This window comes from Mixophyes fleayi, chromosome 1 (genome assembly GCF_038048845.1).
Source record: "Mixophyes fleayi isolate aMixFle1 chromosome 1, aMixFle1.hap1, whole genome shotgun sequence".
Classification (NCBI taxonomy): Eukaryota; Metazoa; Chordata; class Amphibia; order Anura; family Limnodynastidae; genus Mixophyes; species Mixophyes fleayi.
In genome coordinates, this window is record NC_134402.1 from 272,393,838 (window position 1) to 272,417,160 (window position 23,323).

A 23,323-nucleotide genomic window follows, 5' to 3' on the forward strand; every position below is an offset into this window, starting at 1 on the left:
GGTTTCAATGAACCTATACACACTTCCTCTCACGCTTGCGGACAGGAGTGATGGCAGCGGGACAGTATCCTTTGGGAGCTGCATACTCTATTGACTGATGTGCTACATGCCGCATGTTAAACATAATAGTGCTTGACATGCGGTGTCACTGGTGTTTCTTAACACCGGTGGCTGTGGTTATCATCCTTAATATATACTGGTGTTTATTCTGCAGTGAATATGTTAGTACACATTGCAAAAAGATTTTCCCACTGGCACCCATTAAATATTATTGGAGGATTTCTCACCAGCGGTTTCTCCCCTAGTATTCCATGTTAATCATTGCTGGCAGTGATTTAGCCAAGTAGTTAAGACACAATTGGAAAATGACACAGTTAAGCAGAGCTATTTGTCTTTGCCAATCAAGCCTTAATATCAGCTGAAAACACTTTATATTTACAATACTAAATCTTAGAACTGATTGGAGGCAGGAAAACAATTACTCATCTGTAAACCCACAGCTATAAAATTGCCTGTGTGTTATCACCGTCACTGCCTGAGAATATATTCCCATATAGCTGGTCTGAGATCTAATGCTCATTGTCTTGGGTGTTAGACCACTTCATAGAGCAGTGGATGTCACTCATTCCCATGATTCTGCCATACTACTTTGTTTTTATTCAAATGTATTACATGTTATTTTCTCCGATACAAATTATCACACTGTTAAGTCTGATCTATGGATCTGTCTAATAGACTTCTCAATTAGCTCAGAAAAAGAATTTGTTTCACCACAATTTTTTTTAAACTATGTACTATTGTATTTTACTGTATTTTTTTGCACTGTAATCTCTTTAAATTTACATATACTTCAGTAGCAGCCCAATAATTTATTCATTTCTGAACTCAGATTCCACTATAATTCTTAAAATTACTGTTAGTACTGCAATAATTTTGTATAGGCAATAATTAATTATGAAAAACACAAAATTATATGTTTCTGCTTCTTTAAAGTGCTGTTCTGATAAAAACAGATAGAAGGCAGGCTGAGGGAACCACTCTTGAGACAAAATATAGGAGAACAAGAGGACAAAGTACATAAAATAATAGATTATAGTTGGACCGTAGTGTATGTTTGTTGATTAGGGAATGTAGACTGTAAGCTCCAAAAGCCTCAACAGTGTAGGGAACTCGTGAATGATAAATATTGGCACTTTTATAAATAAATTTACATATATATATATATATATATATATATATATATATATATATACATATATATGGGTCAAAGTGGCGGTATGAAAAAAGTACTTGGTATGTAAGTAAATTGAATTTCACAAAGAAGGCAGTAAGTATTTTTATCTTACATTTTAATTTAGCATTTTGCCATAACTACTAATGCTCTGTCCATTTTTATTGATCATAGTCAAATTTTCATTGATTTTTTTGTACTTTTCAGCAAATACTCAGACACTCACGTGATGATTCAGCCAAGGTTATCTTTCTCATCACGGATGGCTATTCAAACGGTGGTGACCCAAGACCTGTTGCAGCGAGTCTACGAGACCTTGGAGTGGAGATTTTCACAGTTGGAATATGGCAGGGCAACATCCGAGAGCTACATGACATGGCATCACAACCAAAAGACGAGCACTGCTACCTGCTACATAGCTTTACTGAGTTTGAGGCACTAGCTCGACGTGCACTACATGAAGGTATCTGATTTCAGAGTAGTATTGTAATTTACTGCACTGTTTCCCAAACCCAGTCCTCAGGGCTCCCTAACAGTGCATGTTTTCCAAATCTCTGTGCTGGAGCACAGGTGTATTCATTACTGACTGACACATTGTAATAGATCCACAGGTGGTCCTAATTATATCACTTGTGGACTGGATTTCTGAAACACTGATCTACTACATAAACATTTCAGCTATTTAAGGTCCCTTTTAGTTATCAATCAGCACCAAACTGTAAACTGACAGAGATTCCTCATGGTAGTTCTTCTAAAAGTTATATGACTCTTTTTGTCATTTTCAGATGATAAAATCTACATAAAAGGCCCCATCTAAAATTATCTTGTTTAGAAAAGCAGACAAATAATGTTCTCTTCAACTTATCCTATGCATTTTAGCCAGTGAGGATCCTGTCATCATTAACAGAATCACATCTTGCTGCCTCCCACAAGATCAGCACACCCACATCCTGAAATAGGCTGTGCTGCTGTGGCCATTCCACCAAATTATCTTATTGGCTACTGGTAACTCTATTCTGCCCACTTTGAAAGTGGGGTAATAATGGATGAGCAGGCGATGAAAATAAAATACAAAAGGTTGCTAGTTTACACACCATAAAAATGCCAAATAGATCTAATTATTAAAAGCATCCAAAGTGGGAAATGATTAAACACTGTGTTTATCACTGCATATGCATCCACAATAATTCATAAATATTTTTCTATGTTTTCCGCAAATTTACCATAAAAGTATTTCTATTGAAAAGAGAGTCCTCTAGTATATAACATTTAGAAATGGAAACAGGAAAGGTTACACTCAGAATTATACTAGTAAAATTAAATATTAATTGTTTACACCATGGTGATAGTACATTCATGTATCAGGATGTTTTACAGTTATACTGATATTACAGGTGGCCAGGAAATAATTATCACACTGTGTCCCTACCCACCCCCCATAACCCCCCCCCCCCCCCCCCGACCATTAAGTCATGCAAAAGTGGACATGACATTCCCCTGTGAATTCTGATGCTAACGTCATGCAGATTGACAGTCCCAGTTCTATAACCTGCACACATTGGAATACATTTCCAGCTAGGCTGCAGTTAGGTATACCATATAAGAGGCAATGAAGCAAGTGTTGTATGTGATTACAAGCAGCATTTTGCAAATCATATTGGTTTAAAATGAGGTGAACATTTTCATGAACATTTGAAGTTTTCAAAATCTTTGACATTATTATATTATGTGCGCGCTCATTGTGTTTTCTTTTCTTTATTTTTGACACCAGGGGGTAAATATATCAAGCTGCTGGTTTCTGGTGGGTTTGAAAAGTGGAGATGTTGCCTATAGCAACCAATCAGATTCTAACTGTGATTTTGTAGACTGTGCTAAATAAATGATAACTAGAATCCGATTGGTTGCTATAGGCAACATCTCCACTTTTCAAACCTACCAGAAACTCGCAGCTTGAGAGATTTGCCACTAGGGGGTAAATGTATCCACTGCCGTTTTTTCATCTCGCCGCTATTTGGCGAGTTTGCAGCGAAACTTTAAAGCGGCAATGACTTTAAACGCATAGTTTAAACCTTGATGACTGGAGGTATTTTATACCTTCATGAACTGAATGACTGTGACAGCTGTATTTTTCATTTTGAGAAGCATCGGTTTTGCCGGGAGTCACACTGTTTAAGCAAATTTTAGAAAATGTTGGATGTTTGCAAAAGATATACTTTTTTCTTAGCATATCAGAACATATACAACCATATATTCCATGTAGTGATCCTTTACTTTTCTTCCAATGCTAAATTAAATTGACTCCTTTCATTTTCATATACCTTGCTCAATAGAGAATTGAAGATAGAAGATCGCTGATTATAGATCTCCATATTTAATTATGTAGAACTGTGATAAGAAGAGAACGTAATATCATTGTTCCTTTTTATTCCTATGTCCACAGATCTACCCTCAGGGAGTTACATTCAAGAGGATATTTCTCATTGCTTTTATCTTTGTGAGGCCGGGAAAGACTGCTGTGATGTTATGGCAAGTTGCAAGTGTGGCACACACACCGGCCAATATGAATGCATCTGTGAGAAAGGATACTATGGGAAAGGGCTGCAATATGAATGTACAGGTAAGTGCAACAGTCTGTTGGATAGTTAAAATAGAATAAACACTTACGTTAACAATCATATTTACTTTAATACCCTTAATTGCCGGTGGATGTATCAGTCAATACTCATTCTTGTTATCGCACTGATATTCTGCTGTCTCAATAGTCTCATTCATATATGCATATTCCTACTGTGTGTGATCCATTGCATTTCAGAGGAGATCACACAGACCAGACACAGAAGATAATTACTAGTGAGTATAGATAATGAATCCCTATGTCATGATGGATAAAAATGATGCATATAACATTTTTTCCTTGTAAACTCCATGGTCTGTTTCTTGGCAAATAAAGTGTATTACATTGTAATGTGCACACTGAGTTTTCTGAAGGACCTCACACAAGGGACAAATATGAAGAAACCCTAGACTTAAACACATTCTCAGACATTGTGTTTTTTATTACTTCGAATTAGAAGCCGTTTACTCTCTAAGGTGTTTGAGATAAAAGAAATGCAAGGGTGAAGGAACAAATATATTTCAAAATGCAAAATACATAAAACTATTAAAATAATGGAGCACTGATGTCCCCCAGAAGTCGCCTAAAATAAAATAAATAAAAAACAAAATAAGGTCCAAAGAGCAGTGCTTTGTGTTAAAAATATAAAATTCTCCAGCCAAAATTCACATGGGTAAGCAGGCTTTGGCCAGAGTTTGTTTTACCTTTGTTTCCAATGCAATTTAGAATAACCAATGTGTAATTTTCATGCAAAAAGTTTTAATTAGTTGGTCTTTGCAGATTTAAATGTTAAGCTTATTTTCCATTGAATGCTTACAAAATAAATAATCAGTCTCCACTAACACCATGAGTCCATAAGTCTGAATATACTATTATTCCTGCTAGAATATTGCACATATGGGACCTCATTTAGAGTCGGACGCAAAGTCTTTTTAGGCGCAAGTGTCCAAGATGCAGGCAGTTTTGGTGCTTTCTGCACATGCATGATAGTGTTTTTTTGTTGGATGCGCCTAAAATGGACTTTGCGTCCGACTCTAAATGAGGTCCATGGTATATAACATATATTAATAAAACTATACATTATGAAGTTATATGACACAGACAAATGATGTGGTTACTTCACATATACCTAAACTGTATGGTATTTACATAATATGTACAACCTAGGCAATATCTTTATCCAAGAGCTGACACTACAGTCAGAAATGACTCAATGACTCAATAAGCCTTAAATTGACCCCAACTGACCCTGCTGCCCCTCCAAAGCACAGAGCAATAGGATCTCTGCCACTTATTTAAATGACCAAATTCAATAAGTTCAAGCAGAGCTGTCGGATCACTTCTGGGCAACATGATGGCCTGTTAGTGGTGTCAGCAGGTGACTGCACACATAAGCCAGCATCTCTCTGATCCATGCTCTGCTCTTCCCTTACAAAGGTCTATGAGCCCTTAACTCTGTGATCTGACAGGCATATTGCAGGCAAGTGTTGCATATGCAAATAGAGTCCTGTTCAGTGCATGAAAAACATATAAAACATATGTCAAGGCATAAATTATTACTTTCTGTGCTTTTAATGAGTTGGGTAGGACAACATTCACTGAATGGAGTCCTGCTCAACACATGAAAACGTATCACTTTAAAAGTGATTACACATAGATATCTCAGAACTAATGATCCGTATAAACTGAGCAAATCTGAAAATGACAAAAAATGAATCTAACACTAATGAGTACTGTGCTCTAACGGGTCTATTTATTATGTAGTGAAAAAAACGAAAACGCCTTATCGCGGGAGATAGGGCTTCTCTCTATCTATCAAGGGCTACTGCCAAGCTATCTCTAACAAATGCTTCGCCATGTAAAGCTCAGGGATGCCTATTTAGCAAGGATTGCGGCAGTACATGTATCCCCCACAATACTCCTATCGCTGTCGACATCTCAGGGCAGCGATAGTAGTGGTATATATTAATTCAAAAAATATTTTATTGATTTAAACAAACCTTTTTATTCATAAAGAATGCCTACAACTTTATAATTCTTTTATTGTGGAACTGGAAGCCCAAGTAGTAGTCGCCAGTTTCACTGCACATGCGTGAGTTGGCAAGCCGGGTCACTCGTGCACAGATATACCCAAGACTGGCTGGCGAAGTGGTAAGACTACTCTTAGAGCTACCAGTCCATATCGTCAGGCAGCTGAGTGTCCCTAAGCTCCTCCAGTGACATTGTATTCGTAATTTGCAGCAATAACTGATTTTCTATCACTGCGATAAGCAACGATAGAAAAATCTGTGTTATCGCTGCATAAAAGTAAATAGAGGCTTAAAACATAATATAAAAATATGATGTTCAGTGAAACCCATAGAAATTATTTTATGCTAAGAAGTTTATTTTTAAACCGTCCTATTACCAGATCACACACCTTTGTTATTCAGAAATTAAGACAGATTAAAATAGATGTTCACACACCCCAACATATATGGCCAACCTTGGCTTGTCTATATTTCTTTAGAAATGCAAATAGAAAGGTCAGTTTTACATCATAAAAGGGGTCTGTGTGTTATAACAAATCATTACATTTTATTAGTGTTCATACAGCAATGTACACACAAGTTACTTGATCTTATCTCCATGAGATATTAAAGTAGAGATAGTCTGTATGTGGGGTAATCATATGCACTTGATTCCCCCACATAGAATTTGTAAATAACTAATTTTAAACTGTGCAACTAACCTTATAGTTTAATTTGCCTGATAGTTGTCACTTTCCTATATTTGTTACACTCTGTTGCACATTTCACCAAGGAGGGGAAACTTGTTATTGTAATATCTCGCAAGTGACCTAACAAATTCAAGTGCAGTAAGTAGACATGACATAAATGTTTAGGCAAATTTCCAGTTTATATTTCGTTGTTTTGTAACCAGAAAATTGCTTCATAGAGCTCTTGCTGAAAAAAGCTTTTGAATTTGGGACAATTTGGAACAAAATTGTAAATTTTAAAATGTTATTTTTGAACAAAAAATATCTTTAACACATAGAAAAGAAAACATATTGAGCACATCTATATAATAGACATTGATTTACATCCTTAAAAGGTATTAATAAATTATATAATAATAGTATAATATAATATTATATAATATAATAATATAGCAAGTCAATGATTTGTGAATCGATGCTGTACACAATGTCCTGAATTGTGAATTAAATGAAGGGATATTGGGGATGATTTTATTATTAATAATATAAGGAAAAGGCCTAGAGAGATAAAGTTGTTCAGCAATAAAAAGAAATGACACTAATTAACCTGTTGGAGACTTTGGTTTGAATTCTAGTGCTAGCTTCTTTTGACCTTGGTCAAGTCACTTTGGGGCCAATTAGTATGATAGGTACAAAAGCCCTTCATCTATCAAAAACAGGTGTTTTTACTGGAGTTAGGGCTTCTCCATATCTATCAAAGCCTCCGGGCCAGTGTTATTTATTGCCGTGTTTCTTACGACAGGAGGAAAGCTGTTGTACTTGTACCACCACTGTCCTAGTTAAATAGGCTTCTTCGTGCACACCAGAGAGTGCCAGCAAAAGACTGCGATGCCTGACAATAGCCCGGGGGCTTTGATAGATAGAGAGAAGCCATATCTTCAGAGAAACCTGTATTTGACCTAGATTGAACAATCGAACATATAAAGTTCACTATACAGAGCCGCCATCAGGGGGGTATGGCCGGTACAGCTGTAAGGGGCGGAATGACTAGGGGGCTCGGACAGACCTCTCTGTCTCTCCAGGCCCCTTTGTCTGACCGACCGCTCCCCTTTGCCTCCATGATGCGGCGGCTCACAGGCACTGATAGACTGGGAGCACTCGATGATGAGAGTGTGGGGGGCGGTATGTACTGTGATGATGGAGAGGGGGAATATAATGTGATGAGGGAGGGGGGCACATCTACGGCAAAGAGGGAGAAGGCATGTTTGGGGGGGAGGGCTGCTAGATTATTTAGTACTGGGCCCTACAGTTTCTGTTGGCAGCCCTGACACTGCAGGTGGAATTTTTATTTCAAATGTGCCGCTAATCTTATACTTCATTCTCAATGTTATAAAAGTTGTCCTTCAAGTGCTATTCTGAAAATGTACAAAGTATGTCACATTTTTCCGAAGAAATTCAAAGATGGATGAATATTTATTTGTATGCAATTATTCCTTTAGGAACCATGGATTAGGAAAGCACTGTGCTGTGTCTCCATGCTATTTATGCTGGTTTCACATGACTTTGGTTATGTTTTATTGTATTACGTAGGTTTCTACCTTTTATTAAGATTAGAAAATCAGATAAGATACTTCTGCAAAAGCATATTTTACAGTACTCTGACTTTGGATTCAACTTTGCTCCCTAGCGTAAAAAAACATTTAATTTGTGAAACATTAGGGAATTTGCAGAATGTGCTGCTAAGTTTCCGCTGAATGAAATTGGAGACTATGTTGAAGACAAATAAATCAGTTTAACAAGGAAACATGTAACTGAGGGAGGTAACAAACAGTAAATTCTGTTTGATTAAGCTCTTGGCTTTATGCTGTCTGCATTTTCCAAATAGAACATGACAGACAACTATATGGGGGATCATTGTCTCCTGTTCATCTATTCCTTTTATTGTACATAGGAATTGTTTGTCAGGTGCTTTTATTGCCATTTGCAAACAGTGCCAGATGTTTTCACTTTTTATCCTCAGGGTGAACTAATGTTGATATATCATTTGAGAGGACATGCCACAAATTTTACTTTTATGGAGACAACAAAGAGATGTGATAAGGGAAGACCGAATGTAATTCTAAAACTTACATATTACACAGGGCTTTACAGGGAATATTTCATCATTCAAATCAAGCTTGCGAGCAGGACACTCTTACCTGTTTGTATTACCCAGTATTGTTTATTACTGTATTTGCCCCCATTGTAAAGCGCTAGTTGTATTAGTATTTTTGTTATCCCTGGCTATATTCAGTGTATATATATATATATATATATATATATATATATATATATATATATATACAAATGTATCCACTATGTGCCCCAGATCTGCACATCCCCCTTCTTCTATATCCTGTACTGTCTCATCCTCTTCTCCCTCCTATCTTACCTAACCTTCTCTGGCCCCCTTTTTAAACGTCCCACCTGCCATTCTCCTGACCCCGACTTCCTACAACTTGGACCATTTAGCCTCCATATCTTTTGCTACCCACAATAACCACAGAGCCTAATGTCACATCTGTCACTTTTATCTCTCATTACCTCCTCCCTCTAGAATGTAAGCTCTTATGGTCAGAGCCTTTTACCCCTTGTGTCATATCTGTCCAAGCCATATTCCTTGTAGTCCTAGTCGTGTTTCTGTATGTCATGAGATTTGTTCTGTTCATTTTAGCAAAACATTTATTATTCTACCTAACTGTACCCATGTTATTAACTTTGCTTTTTCGTTTATATTTTATCAGTATGAATATGTCATGTGCTACAAAATCTGTAGCACTATACAAATAAACAGTGGTAATGATAATGTTATGTGGGAATTGGGGGAATTACATTCAGATTTTCCACACCACCACTTCTAAATTTTCACTTCGACTACTGGTACAGTGTCAGGAGCCGCCGCGGCCACGGGCACCGCCACGACTTTCCCCCTTCCTGTATTGACGTCCCCAGCTGTCGCCATGACGACCGGGGTGATCACTTCCGGTTTCTCGGGCCCGACCCTTGCCAAGGCAAGGGCCGGACGCCAAGTGTGTTAAGTGTTGCGCCCCGGCAAGTGCTGCAGCCGGGAGCATGCGCTAAGTATACCCTGCAGGCTAATTAATCACTACATTCATTAGGAAGTCTAGCCTGTTGCTAATTACAGGGCTGAGCCCTGATTGGCCAATGTCTGAATATAAGGCAGGGAGGGCTTAGCCTCCCTGCCGGTTATAGCGTCCTAGTGTGTTACTTGTGCTGACCTGCTCTGATATTCTGCTGGACTCCTGTTTTGACCCCTTTGCCTGTTTACTGGATTTTGCCTTATCGCCTGTGCCCCTTACCTTTTGGCCTGAACCTTGGATTCTGCTGATTTGCTCGTGACCCCGACCCATGGCGTGTTTTCTGACTATTCTACCTAGCAAGTGAACCCTGACCTTGGCTTTCGTCTGACCACCCCTTACCATCTGTACTGTCTCCAGGCCTGCACTGCGGTTAGTATAACGAACCTACACTACATTGGAGTTAAGTCCTGGGGGCATCCAAATACCTGTGAGCGCGTCTAGCTCTACGGGAAAGGCGGCTGCTATAGGCGAAGACCTCCGCCAGTCTGTTCTGCAGGTTCGTTATCTGACCACTAGCAGCCTAACATACATACAATAAAATTAAATAATAAAATAATAATAATAATAATAATAAAATTAGGAACCAGTCATGCACAGACATTGACATGTTACCACATGCATTAATCCCCATTTCTGTGCATTCACAGGGAGATACATACACAGATTATCTCTCCTGTCTCCAGCTGTTGTCATCCTGGTAAGGGTCATTTTGCAAGGCTCTCTACCTAGACACATTCCCGGGGAGTCCCAATGACAATGTGCATCGTTCATTCTTTGCTCGGATGGATGTGAATATTTTAACAAAGGAGAAGCAGGAACTGAATGTGAAGGTCAACAAGTCATTTATAAAAGTTTTCCCTTTCACTTAAAAGCAGGATTTCTTTATTGTGCCATCTTCACAATATGCTGCCTGTGAGCTCTGTATTTTCTAGCAATAGGCATTATATTTCTTTATTTTTTGCATATAATATCATCATATCTGCCATTTTGTTCAGAAACCTTCTGTATCGAAATTCATGGCATTTAATATGGGGGGGAAGCTTAATCGCGTCATTAAGCCCTGCCTCCCGCTATTCACCGCACGGTGAATTTAGGCATTTTATAGTGAGGGCATTGTTATAGTGATGCAAAGACGTCACCACCCCCCCTCCTACCCATGTCATGTGACCTGTCCTCCCGGAGAACAGAGTCACAAAGTCGGCAACTATGCCTTCATGAGAAGATACACTTCTTTCAGCCTCTCATCGGTTATGACAATCAAAGCACCATATTTATAAATAAAATACAACAGCACATTTTTTCACAAATGTCCTCCCCCCTGCACATTTGTTATGCCAGTTTTGATCTGAAAATGTTCAGCATATTAGTATCATATTATTTTCTGACAAATAATTAAGCATAATCAATATATACATATATATATATATATATATATATATATATATATATATATATATATATATATATATATATCAATATATATATATATACAGTAAAGCAACTAAATCTGCTGACACCTAAAGGCTCTTAGAGATCTATTCATTAAAACCATCCACTGATTAGTAGATTTTCTATTGCTGCATATCGCGAGAGAAAATCTTTAATCAGGCAATTTATTAAGAAAACGTCAAGGGGGCAGCTAAGCCAGTACATGTACCACTGCTCAGAACAATAACTTAAAATTTATAGCACCTGTGGCGAAAAAGGAAAACTGGCGCCCCATTGCCCTAAATTTTCACAAAATTAACCTAAAAATTCATAAACTGCACCACCCTTCAACGTTGTGCCCTGGGAGGTCGCCCCTCTCTACAGCCCTAGTTACGGCCCTGCCACTGTTGTCCTTGGTAAATAGGCTTCATGGGGAAGGCACATTATCTGGGCACACCATGTTCTCGAGGTAGGCATATAGCCCTTTTTACGTCACAAAATGATATGCTTTTCCCCCAACCTCTAAGGTGGTGTACATTGGGCCTCATCTATACTTAAAGTGGGATACATTTTTATACTATTATAAAACAGTTTCTAAGGGATGTTCTTGCTCACATTCATTTTTCACCAGGAGATTGTACTACACTACTATGCAAGCATTTGCACTTAGCACATATTTTACTGTCAAACCTACATGAACCAGGTCCCCTTTGCATTTAACATCCACTGAGGTGAAGAGGACTAAGTTATATATAGGTGGCAACTTTCCAGAGCAAGGTATATATCCTCCTTCCATATCCACAATTATAACATACTTTTTGCATTTTAAATACTTCTATTCAATAAATGATAAAATGCAGAGAATGAGGATAGATGGTAACTATTGCATCTAACACGCTCAGGGGACAAATAGTTGCACTTGCACAAGTATTCTTATGTCATTGTTCTGATAACAATATTGGTTAACTGCAATCAACTAATCATATTTAGCCTATTTTTAGGCTGATTTTAAATTAGATGTTGAGCATTTATTGGGCAGCATTTCCAACTGTGACTACATTTACTGCCAACCACTGGCAAAGCTCAGCAATAAAGGGTGATGGGAAGAAACATACTCATGAAGATGACGACATTCTATGGCCTGCGGGCCCATATGCATCCAAGTAAAAGGATGGTAATCCTCCACCCATACGATTTTGGTCTCCAACTCTGTTACATGGCTTTGAACACATTTGTTCAGTTGCTAAGGAGAAGCTTGCATGTTCAAATATTGTTACTGAACTGAAAACAGACATTGTTAAAGCAGCAAATAGAAGATTTCATTTTAAAGTACCTTTTAAGCAGAAATGTGACTGCCAGACACAGACATATTTCAAACAAGCTCTCAGTATGTTATATGAAGGCAGAGGGTGGAGGAGGAGGAGGAGGAAGAGAAGTAGGAGGAGTCGAATTTTACATTACATAATTTTACATTACAGAGAGCAGACAGATCAGAGGAGCGTTCCAAAAGCTCTCTGCTCACTACATCATGTGTCATGTGACTGTGGCTTCCATGGTAGTCCATGACATTAAGCAGAAATATAAATCATTAATAGCATCCTGAAGAAACAAATGATGGGTAAATACCAACATTTTTCTTATAGCCTGCCAAGTGAATTATGCTAAAAAAAACCACACCTGTTTTATTCATGGGATTGCTGCAAGATCATATAGGAGACAAAATGGATTAATTAGAATCAGCAAACAATGACTTAGTGTATATAACAAATATTATGGAAGTTAAAATAAAGAATCTCCACAATAGTAGAACAACATAGGCAGCAATAAATTGCATTTTAGAAACATTGCAGATAAATACAGAGGAGGTTATAGCATACATGCTTGTGTCTTTTATCAAATCTTTGCACCCCGATCTGAAGGTGACTGAGTAGACAATAAGCATGCCCCACAGACTTCCTAAATCTAAATTTATTGCACCATTTACTTTGTGAGAGGTGATTGCTTGCATATTTTTTTTCTATCTAAAAGAGCAAATCCTCAAGACTGCGAGAACCATAAAGCAATTTCCTGACCTTTACAATTTCAACAAATACTTGTCACATACCACCATGCTGAGACAGATGGAATCTTCTCACATCACAACTGTGCTACAACAACACAAAAGTCTGTATCATTAGGGTTTTCATGTAAGGATCCTGACCAGCAGGAATGGCATCATTGCACTAAACATACCACATAAAGCTCCGCTTGCTCTCAGCACATGGAATATAACACCTGTGCCAGAAGTTCAGTTCATTTCTTTCCAAACTCTAAGAGCACGCAGGGGGGGTTTCTAAGTCTCCAGAACTCCCCCCCCTCCGCTAAAAAGTGCCCTACAAGAGCCCTACTGTAGTATACAGCACCGACGCGGACACTTCTTTGACAGCGCCGCGGCTGCTGTATACTACAGTGCAGCCGAAACGGCGCTGCCGCGCATGCGCGGCAGGTCTCTAGATTTGTTTTTTTTCCGGGGGCGGAGGAAACCCCCCCTGACAAATCCTCCATGCGCCCCTAAAGAGGATCACTGTAAAGTGGAGCTCAGTGTCCCCAGTCCCCTTTCTCACCCTCCAGATCAAAGATATTTTAAGGCTTGGTACAAACTACAGTGTTTTCAGCCAATTATCGGGTCCATCGGACGATAAACGACTGAACCTGATATGATTATTGTTGCAAAGCACAAGAAAGTCACATGAAATCATTGATCGAGATTTTCAAACTGACTTGAAAATCTCGTTCAGCAACGGAACTATGTGGTTCCAATTCTGAAGTGTGTATGCACTCACAATCAGGATCTCCATAGAGTTTACAGAGTCATGATCTTTTCAGCAGATGGTTATGCCAGATGAAGAGCACAGATCTGAAGGTAAATATTGTAAAATGTGTATAGTGTGAACGCATGAATCAGCATGCTATCTGGACTTTTTTGTTGTTGAAAACAAATTGGTTTGAAATTTTTATAATGTAAACCTAGCTTAATAACAGTGGATTACAAATTGTTTCCACTTGCCAAGGTGGTTGTGAACATCTTTGGTTACACCTTAGACAGTAAGAGTTTTAAAGGTTAACATAGTTATTTCCACTTTATCTCTTTACCGGCGGATTTTGCACAGTTCCATTAGTTCCATTTTATATCACTTTTTGTTTGTTTAGTTTAATATAGTATATATATATTGTAACAAAGGGAGGCATTTATCTGACAAGATGCAGAGAAAGCATACAAGCAGAATTAATCATTGGCGCAGTTATGCACCTAGATTGAGATTAAACCAGGTAAAAATTTATGTGTAGTTTAAAGTTTGGTTAACTTACATGATTTGAAAGCTCCTTCCTCTCAGCAAACAGACAGGGTGTGTCTGTTAGTGCAAACAGAGCCAGTGATGGGAGTGTCCTTTTAAAGAGAAGGTGGGTGTGTCACCTGCCCATCAAGCTAAGGCTGGGGGAGGAGTATCATGCATAAAAGATTGTTTGTGTCATTTGTGCACTGAGACCAACGCTGGGGAAGCTGGCTGGTCTTGAGAGAGATTGTCTATGTCTAGCTAACGTTTAGGGTCTCCATATCTGCTGTGAAATTCATATGGTGTCAAATACATCTTAAACCATCCTGACAATAAAGCTGCATAAAAAGAAGAAGTTGTTTGCGTGTGCTTCAGCAGTAGCGGGCTCTTGCCACAATATATATATATATATATATATATATATATATATATATATATATATATATATATATATATTCACGTATGCCCCCTTTTTGGGATAGCAGAAGGACTGTAGCCAGCAAATATGGCGTCCATTAAGAGAACAACATTTTTCACCCTGCATACCTCCTGTTATGTATTAATAAACCATCTTTCTCTTAATTTCTTATTTCAAATTCTGATTTTTATTTTAAAGGGTAAAACAATTTTTGTGGGATACAAAAAGCATTAAGGGAGACTTTTCAAACTTTTTATTTTCACTTTTAGAGGGAAAAAACAATGGTCAACATGATTTTTTTTTCACAAGAAAACTGAATAGTGACTCTAGTGCAGTTTTAAATTCTGAATTCAAATATGTAATAAGAATGTTTCCTCCAGACATAGTGTGTTTGTGACAGTTACTTTTCTTTTTTCATATGTTAGTGTTCTTTATGGCCTGCCATACACACAGACAGACAGGTACATACAAACTATATAGGGGGGCTCTTGGACATCAACACTGGCCAGAGGAGTGGCGAGTGTTCATAGACTCGTCAAAAGTTACTTTGAAGGCTGTGCTTCTACATAACGGCAATAAATTCCCATCAATAACTGTAGCGCATGCTACTGATATAAAAGAGATGTATGAAATTATGAATTTGCTGTTAGAAAAAATCCAGTATGAAAAATATAACTGGAATATCTACACTAAATATACACTAAATTCTGCTGTTTCTTGTGTGATTGGGACAGCAGGGATAAGAAATCTCTGTACATTAGAAAACAATGGCCTAAACGTAAATCTCTTATTCTTGGGCAGAAAAATGTATTAAATATTTAGTTGATCCTGAAAAAGTATATTTACCTCCACTTCATATGTAACAATTTGTAATAGCAATTGATAAAAAAATTTGCTGCATTTATGCATTTGAAATCTAAATTTCCAAAAGTAAGTGATGCAAAACTGAAAGAAGGAATTGTTATAGGGCCACAAATAAGATCAGTAATGGATGATGAAAATTTTCAGGAACTGTTAAATCCACTGGAAAAAGCAGCCTGGATGTCATTTAAAAATATCTGTTCTTGTTTTCTTGGAAATCATAAAACAGAAAACTATCGTGATATAGTGAGTGATCTAGTGGATTCATACAAAGCTATGAGATGCAATATGTCTTTAAAACTTCACTTCTTGGACTCTCAATTAAATTTCTTCCCAGAAAATCTTGGGGCTGTCAGTGATGAGCATAGTGAGCGTTTCCATCAGTTCTGAGATGGAAAAGAGGTAGCAAGGCAAATGGAGTTCCAGTATGCTGGCTGACTACTGCTGGACCATCCCAAAGGCAAAATATTCCTGAAAATCATAATCTACAACTGTTTAGGTCAGCCAGAAAAAGGTGTATATTTAAAATTTAGACTTATGTAATTACTAATTTTATATAAGTTAGAAAAATGTTAACGTATGTCACACAAAAAACACTGCCTGATGGAAAAAATCTGAATGCATACTCAAATTCAGCACGAAAAATACATTTAGATTCAGTTTATATAGTTCTTGGGAAATAAAAAAGTTTATTTTTGTAGACCAGTGAAATTTTAGTTGCTGGGGCGAGAATAATATTGCCACCCCCCTAGCTCTCAATTTTAACCAAATGAACCTAAAATATTCTTAAACTGCGTCCCCCTTCAGCATTGCGCCCTGGGCGGTCACCCCTATCGCACAGCTCTAGTTACCACCCTGCGATACAAAAAGCAAGAGTGAGAAAGAAATATGAATACAGCAAACAAAGTAACATTGTGTTCCAAACATAAAAGCACCAGAAACATTGTAGTCGTATGGCCCATGCTTCTTCTCTGATGCAAACTTTCACCCAAACTTTCTCTTAAATACAGGTGTTATTTTTTTTTTATTAAACTCTGTCCGTTTCTCTATTATTAATTCAGACAAGGTTGGTTTGTAACAAGTGTGAGACTACAAACGGCAGAAGTCATTTTATGAAACTAGTTCAAGTGGTTTGGACCTCCAAAAGCCCCTCTCTGTCCCTCTTTAGATGCAGAGAAGGCCTTTCTCAGAGTTAACTGGGTATGTCTCATAGTGGTCCTCTTAATCCATAACACTACCCAACTTCACTCAGTTTTCTTTCCATAAATTACCGTTTCACATTTAACTTCGGTGGGATGGAAATGAGGCTTTAATCCCCTGTGTAGATGAGGTTGAATCCTTTCCCTACCACTCATCTTCTCCTCTTAAAACATCAAATGAACTAAAAGTAATAAAACAAAAATCTGTCAATGGAAACATTGCAATGATTTATAAAAATGTCAGTAAAAACATATGTTCAAGAGTTAGCAACACTGACAAGATGTTAGAATTGGAGATGGGTAAACTGTACATTATTTAGTAATTTTTGAAAACTACATATATGTCTTCTATAAAAGAGAAGACATTCAGTCAGCCCCAATTCTAATACTCATTATCGCTGCGTTAAAAAATGATCTGCTGAATTGCGACATGTCTGTTTCTTTAACTAGCCTACTACTTTTTTCAAGCAGCTGGATTCAGTTACACTATAACTCACACTAATTATGGTGGTAACATGCAATCTATACACAACTGCTATTAATGTGCTAAACATTTTGATACATTTTCAAAATGACCTCTCTGTCTGCACCCTTGAACTTCCCTTTATGCCCAAGGAGTTGTGTAATACAAAACACATCTGGCTGTACAAAGATACTCTTCTTGTTTATGGGAAGTACTGGAACTGGACTTATATTTCTAATGTCTGGAAAGTTATGTGTGTGATCTGTGTACCATACTCTCTGTTATGGAACACGGTATTATGTAATTCTTTGAACTGTTCCTCTACATTCCTAAATGGAACTGCCACTTGGCTTTCACCTGATCCATTTTTACTCTTGGCAGATAGTTTTGCAACACATGTATTGAGATCATTAATGTCAGAAACTTATAGAGCAACAGTGAGTAAAACCATAAATCTCCACTGATTGGATTTTTTGCCTGATATTAAAATTCCAAATCCTTTGAGAACGATAAATGCTGTAGCACAAAGTGTGATGTTTTGTAATGTTGAAAGCAGAAATGCGTCAGCCAACACTTGCTAACTGAATACAAATAATTTAGTCAACTCCTTATTGCTCTGTCTGGCACTGTGCCAATTCTAGTACCTTACCTGTACCTTAATTCTACATCTACTTGACATCTCATCCATTTATATGTCAGGGCGTTTCATTACACATACTCCATAACCAAACAGTTCAGTCAAGTGCTAATGGTACCCAAGCTAGCATATAAAAATGTATGCAGGTAAAGTACAGTATATATTTAAATTAATTAATTTCCCTTCAGCTCCCAACCACCCACATATGCAAATTATAATAATTATGTACTTTTCTAGTTTTATTTTTCCACACATCACTATCATTAGTGTGTGTGAGTGTATATATATAATCATGTTCATATAGATTTGAAGGCACACACTTATAGACATATGAATCAAGCATACTAATCATAAAAAACATGAGTCTTCTGTTAAAATAATATGTCCAACAGTCACAATGATGGACTGTGATTTTATAACATATTACGTTAAAGCATCTAATATAGGGATTCCGACATACAATTGGCTGATAAGACATGATAATGCCTTCTCATTAAAATGATCTACTGGATGATACCTGTGATAAAACTGTAAAGCCTGGATGAGCTCATTTATATAGTGGGCATTTATATAGTGGGCAGCACTGTGGCTTAGTGGTTAGCACTTCTGTCTTATTTTACTGGGGTCATGAGTTTGATTCCTGGCCATGGCCTTATCTGTGTGGAGTTTGTATGTTCTCCCCGTGTTTGCGTGGGTTTCCTCTGGGTGCTCCTGATTTCTCCCACACTCCAAAAACATACTAATAGGTTAATTGGCTGCTATCAAATTGATCCTAGTCTGTGTGTGTGTGTGTGTGTGTGTGTGTGTGCATGTGTGTGTGTGTGTGTGTGTATGTTAGGGGATTTAGACTGTAAGCTCCAACAGGCTGGGACTGATGTGAGTGAGTTCACTGTACAGTGCTATGGAATTAGTGGCGCTATATAAATAGCTGCTGATGATGATAGTGATATCAGAGGCAAGCACAGGATTTCTGGAGTGGGAGGGGTTTCCAAGTGCTTGATTGCAGAACAAAGCAAAAAAAATTGCTACAATAAGCCTGCAACAAACAGGCATATTGCAGAAGTCGATTTTTTTTATTGTAAATAACAATTTTGGTTGAGTTACAAAGTGTTGCTTATTCTAAAATGTTCTCTAATAACAACTGTTAATTAATATTAGTGACCACTTATCCACCAAAAAGTATGCATGCTGATAGTTGTTCGCACCAGCTATACCGTGACTCCATTCACATGCAGAAGATAAACTGTGTAGAGAAACTGTGTGATATATATGTCTGTCAATTGGCTCACCTGCCGGTGCCAGCTGTAGTGTGAAAGCAGTGAGAATGCAAGGAACACTGTTAAAGCATAAAGCATGTGGCGGTACCTCATTCTAAGTGGTAGAACCAGAGCCATTATTACAATGGAAGGGACCCAAGGCAAATATCAATGCTGGAGCTATCCTTTGGCGGAACTACCATTGGTGCAGCAGGTGCTGTGCACCGGGGACCATGGAGATGGGGCCCACTGCACAAGGAATTAGCGAGCTGTGGGCCCCTCGTTCTCTCCACAGTTTGCTAGTTCCGCCTCTGGAGCCACCCATATATAGAACAATGGAAGAGCACATATAACAGCTGCTGAAAGTTACATAAAGAGAAGTGGTACTGGGCAGACGTCACACAAAATAATTCAGAAATGTAGAGCAGCAATTAGGCAGTAGTGCAGTAGTCAGATATGAAAATTAGAAATAGAAACATAAAATATACATAAATGTAATAAAATGTTAAATAAAAAAAGAAGGAGACATAAAGTAAACTGTACCTTAATGGAAACCCCCCAATAATATTACATAAAGCTTAAGCAATTAATATACTCTACAAAATTAACATTAATCTTCCCTCACACCAATATCGCGACTTCTCCTACGGCCCTCATTCTAAAACTTCCATTCACTTCCATTTTGATTACATTTTTCATTCCACCACATCTAAATTTCCATACTACCATTCTTAAATTTTCACTTCGACCACTGGTTATATAGTCATCTTGTGTTTCACATCTGCACAGATGCACATGTTTTTTACTTTGTACATTTACATTTTTTTATGTCTGAAAAACACTAGAGCTACCCTCCTACAGGTTGGCAGATCATGTGATTGAAGCAAAGGTTTCTTTGTAACTGCAAACCGCCCTAGATGCACCCCTGCATATGGAGGGCAGTGAAAATAATAGTTTGAGGGAGAAATCTTAAATTGAAACCTTTGCAAAAAAACACATTGCTGTAAAAATTTAAGGACTGATCAAAGCAAATGTCTGGTTGGTATAGATTACTGGACCTTTGCAGGGGCGAATGCAGGATTTAGAAGGGGGGGTTTCCGCCCCCCCGGAAAAAAAAAAAATATTGCATGCGCAGCAGCTCCATTTCGGCGAGTCTGAATTCTACAGCAGCCGCGGCGCTGTCATGCAGCATCCGCGGCAGTGCTGTATTATACTACAATACAGCACTGCCGCGGACGCTTCTTTCACAGCGCCGCGGCTGCTGTACAGTTCCGTTGGTTCGCGGAGGGGAGGGGTTTCTGGAGAACCAGAAACCCCCCCTGCGTGCGCCTCTGCTTTGCAATTTTTCAACTAAAGCTAGTTCCCAAATTAAGCTTCATTTGTATTTCTTAAAATTAGTAATATTGTAACATTTATCAGGCAAAGCTTTATACAATAATATTATGATGTGATGCCTTGTAGTCTACAGTAACTTTTATAAGATAAATATTTGCTGTTATTGCAGTAATTATTTGAGCATTTGGCATGGGAATGCATGCGTGTGGTTTATTTCTTGGCCTTCATCACAGTATGCGTGCCCTAGTGATCCAAAACTTCTGCGCTCAAACACTAGTCAAATATTAAGCACAACAGATGTTTCTTGCATGGAAGGTCCTTGTTTTTCTATTACTGCCTGTACCAGACAGTGTGTCACTAAAGCAATACATACCTTGTACATAGGGTATGCTTTTAAAGGGGCATAATCTTGAAAAACAAAATGTGCTTTGTGCTTTAAATTTGGGGCTGTGTCTTGTGATCAATGTTAAAAAAAGTAATGACAAAATGTTAAGTTAGTGCGCTTCTCTTTTATAGTTTTGTAATCAAAGTGTGTACAGACCTACCTTTAAAAAAACATAGATTTTAGTGTGAAATGTTGATATACAAAATAAGTAACTATTCCCTCAATAGATTTAAGTCTGATTATTAATATATAATTTTATTCAGTTAACAATGACTGTAGCTTAAACCTCACCCTTAGCATTTTGTAGCTTTCTTCAATATAGTACAGTTTTAAGTGAATATTATATACGTGCTAGGAGCGTTTCTTGTTATTTGCAACAGCGTACATTATGCCTCGTGCACCTGGACTTTTTAAGCGCTCTGGGTACATTCTCAATCCTATTAAACGTGCTGTGATGCTGATATTCCAAAAAATAGTGAAAGAGAATGGACCTGTACACACACACGTCTTGCATTTTTTGGTTTGTTTTGCAGCAGAAGCATTAACGCTAGGTACAATACAATGGCGTTCTATGAAAAAGCTCCCTAAGCACATAGTCCATCCACTGTGCTGCAGGGAAGCTTTGAGACACGTTAGTGAACATGCTTCTAACATTTTTTAAAGGCAAGGACAAGGTTTTGTCTGCATTGTTATATAGCATTGTAGATTTGAAACTGCGCTTTATTTGGGACTTTAAACATTGTAAAAAATATATATAAACTTTCATAATGTGTTTGTGACATAAAATCATGCTAATTATATTATGCAATAGATTATATCCTTTTATATGCCTTTTCCCTTTACTTAGGGTGCTCAGTTCTCTAAGTGGGGAGGTATGTGTCGGTATGACATACCAGCACGTTTGAGTCTCACTTCCTTACAGCAACCAGGACCAGCAGAATGCAGAGTGAGCAAGGCTGGGTGGCACTCAGCCTTGTTCAATCTGCCGCTTGTCCACCAGCCCTGTAAATACTTACTTGGTGCTGGTGGAGGTGCCCTCCTCACTGTCTCGTCCCGACACTGTCAGTGAGAGAGGAGCCAGAAGACAGAAAAAAACAAAAAAGAGGAAGAGAAGAAAACAGAAGAAAAGAAGGTCATAGAAAGGGAAGTAAAGAAAGGAGTTGAATACAGTGTGATGAAGGGGGCAGCAGTGTAATAACGGGGTAAGCAGTGTTATTAAGGGGCACTATGTGATGAAGGGGCAAAGTGTGATGATGGAAGGGGCACAGTGTGATGATGGAGAGGGCACAGTGTGATGATGGAGGGGGCACAATGTGATGATGGAGGGGGCACAGTTTGATGATGGAGGGGACCCAGTGTGATGAAGGAGTGTGCAGTGTGATGAAGGAGGCACAGTGTGATGAAGGAGGCACAGTGTGATGAACGAGGGTACAGTCTGATGATGGAAACGCAAATGTGTGAATTCACTAGTGAATGAGACAAATATGAGCAGGAACAGGGAAAGATAGAGAAGATCAAGGAGTAAGGTAGGAGCGAGAGATGCAGGATGTGAGGCACAGGGAAGAGCAGGAGGAAGGGAGAGAGGGGGATACCTGCAATGAAGATATGGGCACATAGGAACAGGGAAAGGAATCAAACAAGGGAAAGATAAAGGGTAACATGGAAAATATAAGGGAGCTATTTTGCAAAGTTTTATTATAATATTATGGAGGTATGAGGGAAAATGTAAGCACAGAAAGGAGACATCAGGGTGGAGGGTGGAGGCACATGTTGGCTCTCCAGATTTTGCAAAAGCGCTAGCAAACCACAACCATCCACTTAACCTCTCACCTCTTCTGTTTCTCACTGGCTCCTTTTTCTCTCCCCTTTGCTTCACTGGCTCCCTCTTGTGCCTGATTTTGTCTACCCTCCCTTAGGATGTAAGCTCGTATGAGCAGGGCCCCTCTCCCCTCCTGTCTCCACACCTGTTCTTCCGCTCCGTCTTTACAGTATTTGCCTGCCTGGAGTTTCTGAAGTTCTGGTACTTTGTGTTTACTGTTCTGTATTGTTTTACCCTGTATAGTCTACTGTTTGTACCATGTACGGCGCTGCGGATACCTTGTGGCGCCTAACAAATAAACGATAAAATTAATAATAATAATAATAATAATAATAACATCTTAAGCTTGGGTTAGATGAAGGACTAGGACTAATGGACCAATGGCTTCAATTAATTCATGATAAGAAACAAGTGAAGATTACTCGTTTTATCCATTGACTGCATAATTATAAACCTGCATGTTGTAGTAATTAAGATGTTTCAGCATCAGGACATTTAGCAACTTGATAAGGAGGAATTTATGTT

At 38.2% G+C, this 23,323-nt stretch overlaps 1 protein-coding gene across 1 annotated transcript in view; it reads left to right on the forward strand.

Annotated features, from left to right (window-relative positions):
• Positions 1-23,323, forward strand: part of SVEP1 (sushi, von Willebrand factor type A, EGF and pentraxin domain containing 1) — a 291,067-nt gene that overhangs the window by 63,525 nt on the left and 204,219 nt on the right. The window contains 2 exon segments of the mRNA XM_075204846.1: positions 1,439-1,694; positions 3,672-3,848. Of these exon segments, the coding sequence (XP_075060947.1) occupies positions 1,439-1,694; positions 3,672-3,848 (433 nt within the window).